This window comes from Podarcis gaigeae, assembly GCF_964106915.1.
Source record: "Podarcis gaigeae genome assembly, chromosome: 2".
Lineage (NCBI taxonomy): Eukaryota > Metazoa > Chordata > Lepidosauria > Squamata > Lacertidae > Podarcis > Podarcis gaigeae.
Genome location: NC_139679.1, coordinates 36658959 through 36671926, shown reverse-complemented (window position 1 = coordinate 36671926; position 12968 = coordinate 36658959). Strand labels below are relative to the sequence as shown.

General features: G+C 43.5%; 1 protein-coding gene across 13 annotated transcripts in view; it reads left to right on the top strand.

Moving 5' to 3' along the window:
• The window catches only part of FBF1 (Fas binding factor 1), a 30941-nt gene that overhangs the window by 7207 nt on the left and 10766 nt on the right, over positions 1-12968 (top strand). For 7 of the 13 annotated variants that reach the window (XM_083725631.1, XM_083725625.1, XM_083725624.1 and 4 more), the window contains 9 exons: positions 1053-1172; positions 3478-3631; positions 4932-5065; positions 7137-7236; positions 7331-7759; positions 7991-8062; positions 9061-9158; positions 10188-10246; positions 11232-11387. In XM_083725631.1, coding sequence (XP_083581757.1) covers positions 1053-1172; positions 3478-3631; positions 4932-5065; positions 7137-7236; positions 7331-7759; positions 7991-8062; positions 9061-9158; positions 10188-10246; positions 11232-11387 — 1322 coding nt within the window. The remainder of the gene's footprint in view (positions 1-1052; positions 1173-3477; positions 3632-4931; positions 5066-7136; positions 7237-7330; positions 7760-7990; positions 8063-9060; positions 9159-10187; positions 10247-11231; positions 11388-12968) is intronic. The other 6 variants (XM_083725634.1, XM_083725628.1, XM_083725632.1 and 3 more) reach the window with 1 other exon arrangement.

The following is a 12968-nucleotide window of genomic DNA, read 5'->3' as shown; positions in this document are numbered from 1 at the left end:
TTATAACAAGACCCCACCACATATGGAAAAAGGTGCCTTCTTTCCCTTTGCATTTCCAATACATATTCAATTTTGATTTATACATTTTTGCCATTGTACTTGGTGTTAGATACCATCTGTATAACATTTTCATATAGTTTTCTCTTAAACCATAGCATGCTGTAAATTTTATGTCCATGTTCCACAGTCTTTCCCATGCTTCCATGTCTATGTTATGACCAATATCTATTGCCCAATGTATCATTGAAGATTTCACTTGTTCATCTTTTGCCTCCCATTCCAATAACATCTTATACATTTTAGACATCACTTTAACTTTACAATTTAGCAGGTCTCTCTCTAGTTGAGATACTTGTTCCCCAAACCCCCGTTTCCTATCTTTTTTGTATACTACATTCAGATGATAATATTGTATCCATGTTGTTAACATTCCTGATAAATTCTTAAACTCTTTTTATTTAACATCTCCATCTTCCTCTTTTAACAAATTTCTATAAGTTACCCAGTTTTTTTTCTTTCTTTCTTTCTTTCTTTCTTTCTTTCTTTCTTTCTTTCTTTCTTCTTCTTCTTCACCCCTATAGCTTCTACTGGGGTAAGCCATAGTGGTATTTTGGTCTCCAATAAATTTTTACATTTCTCCCATACTCTATACATTCCCCAACCCCCATTATATGGTTTGTAAATCCTTTATGTACTTTCACCTTTTCATACCACAAATACATTTACCAGCCATATATGTTATCATGACCTTCCAAATCTAAAATATACAGATTCTTCCATAACAAAACACTGTGTTACTTCTGAGGCCATTTTGCTGCAGAAATCCATCCAAACATAAGTGATGGGCATGGAACAACAATTCACCAAAGAAAGGGCTATTTGACATCATAAAATTAATTTACTAAGCACTGGAGAAGAATTCAATCCTTTCCTAGTAGTGCAGTTTCTTCCTATGCAGTGGCTGATGTGGTAACTTTGCTGCTCCGTTTTCCTCTTTGTCGGTTGTTTTGGAGTGACTGCCCACTCTCTTAGATGTATTTTTTCTCCCACAGATATAGACGACCCTCTAGCTGGTCTTTTGTCTGATGAGGAAGAGGACATGGTGAAGAAAGCGCCTTCCTTTGCCACCAAAAGTGTTCCAGAAACAAATGCTGGGACCTTGAAAGAGAAAGGTTAGTGAGGATACCAGAATTGCACCATTGGCTTGGCATCTTTTCAAATAAAAGCACACCACACATTTGTTTGTGCAAATGAAATGGTTGGCAGTCTTTCTCTACTCATCAATGCTTGTGGTAGCATTTTTGGAAGTCTGTGAAAACATAAGAGCCTGGTGGATCAGGCCCAGCATCTATCTATTCCAGTGCCCTGTTTCCTACAATGGCCAACCAGATCCTTTTGAGAAGCCCACAGGCATGGCGTGAAACAAGACCCCTCTCCCACAGTTGTTCCCCATTAACTAGTGTTATAACAATAATTGAACAACAAACCAACAACACCAGAACTGGTTTATGAATATACATAACAATTTTACTGGAATAAATATATACCCTCATAAACCAACTAGACAATGAGCAAACCAAAGTGCAATGTGCATAACCAAGCCTGGAGATAACTCATAAACATAGAATGTACCAGTGTCTCCCTTGTTGCTGTACTGGTTATGTATGTGATAAATATGTCATAACACAGCTGGAGCAAATAGTCGTTCACTGGAAGCACAAAGCAATAAACGTAGGAGCGGTTGCCAGAAAGCGTTCTTCAAGGGGTCATCGTTAGCTGGAAGTGCAAAGCCGAAGGATCAATTGAAGCCAAATAGATGAGACCTGTTCTCCAGATATTATCCGGATATTTGCTGTGCCTGTGAGTACCTTTTGTCTTGGGAGAACTGTGTTGAGTGATTAGCATCATGGACTGATGAAGCTTGATGCGAAACCTTTGTTCCAGCTGTGTTATGACATATTTATCGCATACATAACCAGTACAGCAATGAGAGAGACGCTGGTACATTCTGTGTTTATTTATTATTATTATTTTTAAAAATATTTTATTAAGGGTTTTCTTGTTTTACAGTGTAAGTGTAATGCCTCGTATTTTTTTTTCCCATGTAACATTTTTACAAATCCATTTCATTCGTTGAGGCATTAGGGGGAGAAGAAAAAAAGAAAAAAGAAAAAAAAGAAAGGGGGTGGAGGGAGGGGAGATGGATGGGGGTGGGGTCGGGTAGTGGTGTTTCTATTATGCTTAATGTATGTAGAGTTTGGTGTCAGCGTGCTTGCGTTGTTCACTTGTGTTTCTTTGGTGGTGAGAGAGGTTGGGGTTGGCCTAGGGTGTGATTTTTGTTTTCGATTGGCTGTGGTGATCTTTGTTTTCGTGTGTGAGTGGGGTGGGTGGGTGTTTTGGATCAGGTTAGCCATATTGATTTGTATGCTGTTGGTGGATTATTGTCATTGTCCTGTTGGGCTGTGTATGTGATAAAGGGGAGCCATACCGGGGTGAAGGTGTCTTCTTCTGTTTGTCCCCGTGTCAGTTTCAGTTTATTAGTTAGTTTTTCTAGTAGGGCTGTTCCCCATACTATTTGGTACCATTGGTCCATGCTTACTCCTGACAGGTCTCTCCAGTGTCTGGTTATGGTGTTTCTGGCTGCTGAAAGTAGGTGGGTTATGAGTTCTTTGTGGTGTAAATGGGCATTGTTGTCTTGGAAGATGTACATTCTGTGTTTATTAGTATCTCCAGGCTTGGTTATGCACATTGCACTTTAGTTTGCTCATTGTCTAGTGGGTTTATGAGGGTATATATTTATTCCAGTAAAATTGTTCTTTATATTCATAAGCCAGTTCTGGTGTTGTTGGTTTGTTGTTCCCCAGTAACTGGCATTTAGAGGTGTTGTGTCTCTAATCCCAGAACGGAGTATACATCCATCATGACTGGTAGCCATTGATAGCTTTATTCCCCATGAATTTGTTTATTCCCCTTCTAGATCTATTTATTTGTTTATTTTTTTAAAAAAAAATACATTCCGCTTTAAGCTTTGTAGGTTTCAAACCGGCTTGCAACAATAAAATATACATAATTTAAAACATAAATCAAATCTCCAACATTTAGCTATTTTTAGCACACACACACAAAATACCCCAATACAGCTAGTGGCTATAAAGGCATATTTTTTGGCAACAAGTTCCATGGGTAGCATTCAGCTAAGTTTTACGCCAAGCAGACTCACTGAAAAGAATGGATCTAACTTAGTCATGTTCATTAACTTCCATTGTGCTAACAGGAACTCTTATGCAGGCTTCTGCTAGTAGGACTGGTTATTTGAATCTGGCTCAAAATATTTAGCATGGAAATTATCAGCTATGTATTGGTCACACTGTGAGCATAATCTGAGCAGTTCTTGATTGGGGGGGGGGGGAGCCCATTAAACCAGTTCTGTAATAGTTAGACCTCACGGGTGCGATCTCTTTCGATTCCATTTATTAGGAACACCTGTGTCTGCAGCTCCTGGCCACGTTGCTGCCCCCGAACGGAAGCGGGATGAGTTAACATTTGAGGTTAATGGAGATGATCTCATGGATGCCATGGGGTTTGGTGAGAGCCCGAAGACAGAGCTGAAATTGGGAAGAAAGGACGGAGAGTAAGCAATCTCCCTAAAACTCACTAAAATGGAGTTGTGCGATACTTTCAGATTAAAGGAGATTAATAGCATGACTGGAAAAGTTGAACATTTGGGATAAGCTAAGGCGAACGAACTCATAGTTTGCACTGTCGCTCCTGATTTAGTTGCAGTGTACCCAGGAGAGGGCTGGCATGACTTATGAAAAAGACTGTGTACAGTTCTGGTCCCCATATATGGAAAAGGGATATTGTTGGGAAAGGTTCAGGAAAGGGCAACTAAAATGATCAAGGGGATGGAGCAAACCTCCTGTGAAGAAATGTTACGGCATTTTGGACTTCTTAGTTTAGAGAAAAGGTGAGTTAAGAGGTGATACAATAGAGTTTGACCAAACTGTGGGAGGCAGTGGAAGACAGGAGTGCCCGGCGTGCTCTGGTCCATGGGGTCACAAAGAGTCAGACACGACTAAACAACTAAACAACAACAACAACGGTTTATAAAGTGATGCATGACATGAAGAAAATGGATAGAGAAAAGTTGTTCTCTCATAACATTAGAACTTATGGACATCCCATGAAGCTGAATTCTGGAAGATTCAAGACGGGCAAAACAAAGTACCGTATTTTTTGCTCTATAAGACTCACTTTTTCCCTCCTAAAAAGTAAGGGGAAATGTGTGTGCATCTTATGGAGCGAATTCAAGCTGCACAGCTATCCCAGAAGCCAGAACAGCAAGAGGGATTGCTGCTTTCACTGCGTAGTGATCCCTCTTGCTGTTCTGGCTTCTGAGATTCAGAATATATTTTTTTCTTGTTTTCCTCCTCCAAAAACTAGGTGCGTCTTATGGTCTGGTGCATCTTATAGAGCGAAAAATATGGTACTTCTTTATCCCTACAAGAGGCAGTGATGGCCACCAACTGGAATGACTTTGAAAGAGAATTCAGACAAATCCATGGGGGATAAGGCTTTCAATGGCTATTAACCATGAGGACTATGTTCTGGTGAGGCAGTATCCTGAACACCAGTTACTGGAAACTGCAGGAGGGGAGAGTGCTGGAGGCAGCATCTTAAAACCTATTTCTAGCATAGAGGTGTAAGACTTCCTTCTACTAATTTCTGGAAACAGAGTTTTTAGTTCTAAGCCTTATCAGAAATGGTCCGTGTGTTTTCAGTTTTTTTCTCATCTGCCGTACTGTTAAAGTAAATGCTGGAATAATAGCTAAAGGTGGTCAAAAAGCCATTAAGATTCTCCTCTTGACCTCCACATTCTCCGAACTGATCATATGGGTTGGTTGATAGAGAATTGCATTTTGTTTTGGCAGGGAGCAGTCTCGTCCCGCTCGATCCATGCTAGATGAATTGCTTGGGCAAGGAACAGCCAAAAAGCTCCTGGAGAGGCCAAAGACAGGAGAACCCAAGGAGTTCAAACTGGACAAGAAATATCAAAAACAAGCAGGCAAGTGCCGTAGGGGTGATGAAACCTCTTGTTCCTTTTTCATGCGCACAGTATTCTGGGAAGTCCTTTTGCCCGTCCTCCTAAAACACTGGAAAAGGCTGCAGCTGAAATTCAGTTCTCTCATAGGTTGTTTGATGATTGAAAATATCTTAGATCCGTGGTGAGAATCTCCTGACCCGCAGCCAAATTTCATCCCACCCACAGCCATCACCCACTCTGACTTTATTCCCCCCACTTAGAGCTTATCTGCCTCTCCCTCTCCCTCTCTCTCTTTGGGCTGCTACTCCTGCCACCTCCATGGCAACTGTACACAAAGCCTGTTCCTCCTGCTTTGCCAGCTCATGGACGAGGGTTTGGTGCCACCACGGTTTCCAGTTCTACTTCACAAGCAAGACACTCCAGCCCCCTTAGAGAGCAGCTGTTGTTGTTTGCCACTAAGCACTCTCAGAGCAGATAGTGCCTGATAGCAAGGTAGACCTGGTCCATCTAGCTCCTTACGGTCTACTCTAGCTGACAGTGGCTCTTCTGGCTTTCAGGCAGGGCTCTTTCACAGCTCTACTTTGAGAGAACAGAGGTTGAACCTTGGACTTTCTGCATGCACTCTGCCACTGAGCTACTGCTTCAACTTCTCATTTCTTTTTTTATAAAATAAAGACTATTATGCCCCAAACAGGAGGCAGCTGCACACTATTTTCTAGCTATCTTTTCGACTTGCTAGTACCTGGAGATTTCTTTTCTTTTAATTATTTGCTTTATTAACAATCTCTTATATCATATGACACATTTCATATAGCATATCTCGTATAACATATATATGTGTGTGTGTGTGTATATATATATATACACACACACACACACACACACACACACACACACACACATACATATAGTGGTACCTCGGGTTAAGTACTTAATTTGTTCCGGAGGTCTGTACTTAACCTGAAACTGTTCTTAACCTGAAGCACCACTTTAGCTAATGGGGCCACCTGCTGCTGTGCCGCCGCCGGAGCACGATTTCTGTTCCCATCCTGAAGCAAAGTTCTTAACCTGAAGCACTATTTCTGGGTTAGCGGAGTCTGTAACCTGAAGCGTAGGTAACCTGAAGCGTATGTAAGCAGAGGTACCACTCTGTGTGTGTGTGTGTGTGTGTATGTGTGTGTGTATATATATATGTATATATATATGTGTGTGTGTATATATATATACATATACACACACATATTTATTGTACATCTTCTTGAGTAAACATATATATAATCTGTGTAAGCAGAAACCATATACAAGTAGTATTCTGTTTACTTACATAAATTGAACTAATTCGTATTTTTACTATCTTTTGTTGTCTTATCTATTTATTAATATGAATTAAAGAAAGAAAAAACCAGAAAAAAGAAAAAGGTGTAGTTGGACTTCCTATCATTTCCCGGTGTATAGCCTTATTCTAGTAATGAATATACCTAACATTATTGAGTTATTCTTTATATTCCTTCTAATACATTCTTACAACAGTACCTTTTGACATATTTCTCACGTGTTTCACTATATAAGGGTCAATCAAATGCTGCCATATTATACCACTGTTATAATTTCATAAATATTTCTTATATTTATCCCATTTTGGTATGAATACTTGGCTTGTGTTGCCTCTCAAGCTGTTAGTCAGTTGCACCATTTCTACATATTCCTGTAATTTATTTTGTCAGTCCATTATGGTTGGAACATTTTCCCCTTTCCAGTTCATTGCTATCAATGTTCGAGCTACAGCTGTGGCATATAGAAAAATTTCTCTCAATTTTTTTGGAATATTGTTGCCGTGAACGCTTAGCAGAAAAGCCTCAGGCTTTTTTAGAAAGGTACCTGGAGATTTCAGGACTTCCAAGGCAGGTCTGGAGAGCCTGTGGCTCTCCAGATGTTGTTGGATTCCATCCATCATCCCTGACCATTGGAAGCCCACCACATCTGGAGGGCAACACATGGGCTTCCTCTGCTCTTAAGTCTCTGAGAAAAGCAAGAGGGGGGACAAGGCTGTGTATCCCATCAGCATGACTCTCTGGGCTCTTTTTGTGTACAGAGAAGGAAGATACTTTGGGAGATGAGTTCACTTTTGGAGCCTACCAACCCACTGTGGCCATGATTCCAGAGGGAAGGCAGTCAAGACGACAGTCTGTCAGGTAATGGTAAATGCACAAGCCACAAAAGGTGGTTCGGTCTCCCACAAGGCTGCTTGAAAAATCCTGGCTCTCTCTCATTCGTTTCTATTTGCAGGTTTTCCTCGGAGAATCTCAGTGAGCTTAAAACAGACCAGAAACCAGCAACTCCTCATTCTGGCAGCCCTGTACGCAACAGGACTGCAGCTGATTGGCTGGGGCTGAAAGAGGATGATTTTAAACTGCCACCGTCACCTCCGCTAAAAGAATCCAGCAAGACCAGCATAAGAGGAGCCACACTGGATAGGCCACCTAGCCCTTCTGATGCCGAGCCCCCCATTCCTACCAGCCATCTTCCTTCTAGGTCAAAAGCAGCTGCTGAAGAAGCAGCAGCAGCGCCAAAGCATGAACCCATCAAGGATGATGGTGAGGACAGCTGGCTGAGCAATGTCCTGTCTCAGAAGAGAACTCGAGCTCAGGAGAAAGAGAGGAGACCTGGGTCCTCAGAGATTCACCGAAAGGAAGTGGATCCCATCGCTCTTACCAGGTGAGCTCAGAGGTTGCTTGAATTCTGCACGTTTTTCAGATTCTCTAAACTGTTTTCCAAATTCAATATGTATGCAAATTTCCCATGGGCACCCAAGTCATGATGCACTTAGCCATTGGTATTGCACATGTCCCCTTGCCTCGTTGCAAGTCTTGTAGGCTGATTTTGGGGGGAAAGTATTGTGTTAATTAACTATCCCCGTACTTTGGATTTTGTGTTTGTTTTTTTCAGCCAGGGGGCTCCATCCGCCTATCAGCAGTCTATTGCCCCAGTGGATAGGCCTGCCAGACTGGATCAACCTGGGTAAGAACTTACTTGTGGGCTTCCACTTGGGCATTGTCATTGTGCACTGTGGGAACAAGGATGCTCAACTAGATAGGCCTTTGGTCTGGTCTAGCAGGGCTTCTCTCAGGTTAAGTCATCTGGGTTATTGTCAAGTTGCTCTTCCTGGTGCTGTACATGAATGCACAAAATAAAAAGGAAGGAGGAAAACTCTTTCCATTCTTACAAAGAAGGATCTGAAGGGTCAGCAGATGCTGGTCATTCTAATCCACATGGTGACTGAAGCCGCAACTCCAAACACATTTACCAGGGAATAAATCCCATAGAGGGACGCAGGTGGCGCTGTGGGTTAAAGCCTCAGCACCTAGGACTTGCCGATCGAAAGGTCGGCGGTTCGAATCCCTGCGGCGGGGTGCGCTCCCGCTGCTCGGTCCCAGCGCCTGCCAACCTAGCAGTTCGAAAGCACCTCCGGGTGCAAGTAGATAAATAGGGACCGCTTACCAGCGGGAAGGTAAACGGCGTTTCCGTGTGCGGCTCTGGCTCGCCAGAGCAGCGATGTCACGCTGGCCAAGTGACCCGGAAGTGTCTCCGGACAGCGCTGGCCCCTGGCCTCTTAAGTGAGATGGGCGCACAACCACAGAGTCTGGCAAGACTGGCCCGTACGGGCAGGGGTACCTTTACCTTTACCTTAAATCCCATAGAACACATATTGGGAATTACTTCTGGGTAACCATGTTTCGGATTGTGGTGAGAAGAGATTATTTAATCTGGAGCAAAATACCTGCATTTGTGTGGAATTATGAGGATATTCCTAGGTATTCAAGGATGTTTAAAAGAGAGGGTGCCAGCTCATTAGCTGTTGGATTGAATGATGTAAAGACGGGTAGAATACCTGATTGTGTTGTAGATTGGCACTTATTCCATAATAAAAGGTGATTATTCAGATGCCCATTAATCTCTCTCTCTCTCTCTGTCTCTCTCTGTCTCTGTCTCTCTGTCTCTTTCTGTGCTTGACACAGGTCTTCCATACCTCTGTTAAGATCTCAGGAACAAACCACTCCTGCTTTTCCACCTAATTCCAGGAAAGGGACTCCCTTTGGAGACACCAGTAAGACAAGTAAGATTCAAACTCCAGTTAAACTGCCAAGGGAACGAACATTGCCAGCATACCTCCCATCTGTGATTATGGTGTTGTTGTTTCTGAATCAGTGGTATAAATGAACCTGCCTCTACAAAGTTGCTTTCCAAGAATGCTGTTTGACCTTCACTAACCTTGAAATAGCAAATGATAGAAGCATTTCATGTTTGGGCTACCAAATGCGGTGCACTGAACTGCACTTCCTCTCGGTGTCTGAGAGAGAGTTCTGTTTGGTGCTCCAACAAAGGGGAAAGCTTCTTGTTGCACATCTTGCTTCTGCTGTCATCTCTTAGTTCATTTCTCTGCCAGTTTGATTTAGACTTGTGCTGAGGCCCCATCCCACCCCACTCTTTGAACTGAATACTCTATATTTGGAAATCTGATACTTGCCTTTGCTCAGTGCTAATATGCCCTGTTGTCTGCTGATGTTCCTTCCCTCCTCCTGTTGGATTAGGTGTGGTAGAAAGAGGTTTGAAGCCACGCTTGGTGCTATGGAAGTGAAATGGACCACTCATCCTTAAGCTGCCCCATCTTACATCCTGTCCACTCTCTTCCCACTTCCATTTGCCCACAGGGTTTTCTATCAAGGAACCTGTGGAGCAGAGCAGGGTGAAATTTCTATAGCCCCTTCCTTCTTTCCTTTATGTTTGAAGAGCAGCCAAACAGCTATCCTACCTCCTTTTAACTGAGAGCCAGTGTGGTGTAGTGGTTGAGAGCAGTAGGCTCCTCCACATGCAGCTGCTGGGTGACCTTGGGCCAGTCACACTTCTTTGAAGTCTCTTAGCCCCACTCACCTCACAGAGTGTTTGTTGTGGGGGAGGAAGGGAAAGGAGAATGTTAGCTGCTTTGAGACTCCTTAGGGTAGTGATAAAGCGGAATATCAAATCCAAACCCTTCTTCTTCTGAGATACAGAAATGGGAGAGACAGTCCCTACCTGTGTATTGCTATATAGGGAAAGCATCTAAACCCATTGCTGCATCTGAGCTCTTTATGGATTGATTTTACAGCACCTGCAGCCTTTTTCCCAGGACATGAAGAAATCCTCCCCATTCCTGTGCACTCTCCGGTAGGTAGGAGGTGATATATTTTATTACTTATTGAGGAATGGAAGTGGGAGGGATAGATGAATAAATGTATTTAACAAGCACTCGTCTAGCAGTTCATACAGATGATATAACAGTTCCCAAACTTTCTTTTCTTATTGTGCATGTATTTAAATAGAACCTGAACTTAGCCCAGAAGGCTGCATAATCCATTAACCAGGGTGCATTGTCTTTTGGAGTGGCCACATCCTGTCCCAAGATAACCTTGGTGCACTTTATGGGTCTGGTGTTCTCTTTCCAGCTGCGGGGATAAATTGGAGGCTCTCATACTCCTGTTGAGAAGGGGTCCCTACTGTCCCTAGACCAGTACCTGGCACTTGCAAAGTTTTTCCTGATTTAAATCATTCCCCAACAGATACTGAGCTATTCTCCTTAGATAAACATCCGGGAAGGGAAATGCTACAGTTCCACATTATATACAGCACTCTCAAACTAATTTCCATAAGTGCAGAGTTCCTCAAAAGGGGAAATAACTTCCCATAGTTGTATGTTTCTATATCAGGAGATGTCTCTCCAGCAAGTTGTTTTCTTCTATAGCAGATCAGACTCATGCATGACTGCCGGATGGCATGATCTGTGGATACCGCAGCACTCTTTCACGAGTGATGCTATGAACAGTATTCAAACTTCTCCCTGTTTGCAAGTTGAATGATAAGAGCAGTGCCGGACAGAATGTTCATTTCATTTTACATTGGTTCTTTCATGTGCTCTCTGCCACGGGGAAGGGGCACTTGTGGCCATACATTTACTGATGGGCTCAGACCCCCATCAGTCAGCAATGGTCAGAGATTCTATAAGTCCCACAACATCTGGGGAGGGCAAAGGCTTCCCCACCCCAGTTCCATCACATTCACCGCACATGGGGACGCAGTGAAGCCTGCAAAACATTCTTCCCTTGTGAAAACGCCCTTCTGTATCTTCTCTCTCAACTCCTCTGCCCTTTCCCAGCTCCTGCACTTGGAACCCCACATGCTGAGCTCACCTAATAGCAGCGAGTATGAAAAAAGGCTGGCGGGTCTGCAAGCGCAGCTGCGAGAAAGCCTGGCGAGCTATCAGGCGGAGCTCCTGGGTGCTCAAACTCGCATTGCTGAGCTGGAAGGTCAGGTAAGTTAATTGCGCTTAAGGCATGAAATAGAAACAGCTGCTTTTTGCATCCTGTTATTTTAATGGAAGCACCATGTCAGGGGACTGCCATTGGAATGAGGGGGGAGGCAGGGGGTCTGTTGGAATACAGAGAGCCTCAGAAACTCCTGAGGAGCAGTTCCTCTTCCAGCGGTGGGAAAAGCCACACCAGTGGAGAAGGGAGGGAAGGGGCCAGCCAAGCGAGGAAAGGGCTTGAGGATGCTGCTGAGAGCCCCAGTGCCTCATCTCACCAGGAGGGACGCACGCCACTTCCATCACCCAGCTTGCGCAGAGGGGTGAAATGCAAGGAGGGGAGGAGGAGGCTTGGGGTGCCGAAGTTCTTATGTTGGGGGAGAAGCCGGAAGGGGCCACTCCCAGAATCTGCAAGTGACTAAGACGGACATGAACTTTGTAGATCTGCACTGTAAATAGTTTGCACAATAAAACCTGTAAATGACAGGTCGGAGTTCTGCCTGGTTACTCACGAGCAACCACCAGCAGCATCTGACACACCATGCTATGCATTAACAGCACATTCAAAGAAGGAACGTGAATCCTTACGTAGCCAAAACAGCACCATCCATTGCAAGTGGAGGAGGTTTCAGTAGACTTGAGGAAATCCCAAGGTTTGCAGAAGTACAGAATGTAAGAAGAGCCCTGCAGGATAAGGCCAAAGGCGTATCTAGTGCAGCATCTGGATCTTCCGGTGACTGCCAGAGGAAAGTACCCCGGGGTACATCTAGTCCAACCCCCTGCAATGCAGGATTCTCAACTAAAGCATCCATGGCAGATGGCCATCTAACCGGGACTCTCCCCAATTGAGATTCCCTGTAACCAGCATTCAGACAGTGGATGTAGATCATAGCCCTCATGGGCCTTTGATAACTTTAGCCTCCATTAATTTCCTTGATCATCTTCTAAAGTCATTGTGGGAGATTATGCCATGGTTCAGCTGTATGCATAGTGAGAAGAAATTCTTCATTTTAACTGTCCTTAATCACCCAGTGTTCAGCTTCCTTGAATGACCCTGGGTTCTAGCATTATGAGAAAAATATTTGGGGTGTGGGAACCCTAAGCTATGTAAGGAGACCTAAAGCACCTCAATGAAGACTGAGCAGGCTCCGTTGGCATATAATGTTGATTGACTCTTAGGGATGGAAAATTGGAATGGAATATGCTGGAAAAGGGCATGACCAGCTGGCTAGAAATCTGAACAAGAGGACTTTACATTGCAACATTTTGTTGCAGACCCAACATGTCATAAATGTGCATGGATAGTGAGTGTTAATAAACATGGCCTTACTCTGCTGTAGAAACCATGTATGTGTAAGTAGCTGAGGGCTTGTGAGTCATGGAAATATGACAACTGTTTAGTCACATTATTTAACAGTAAACATCCTTGTGATGGTCAAATTGCTTTCTCTCTCTCCTCCATCCCTCCAAGGCTTCCCTACGTTAAATCTGAAGCAATGCTCCTGTGTTGATGCAATGTGTGAGTTGCTCCAAACCAAGTAGCTGTACCCTGTTTATGGATATTCATAAGTAAACTGTGTTTTTAAAATT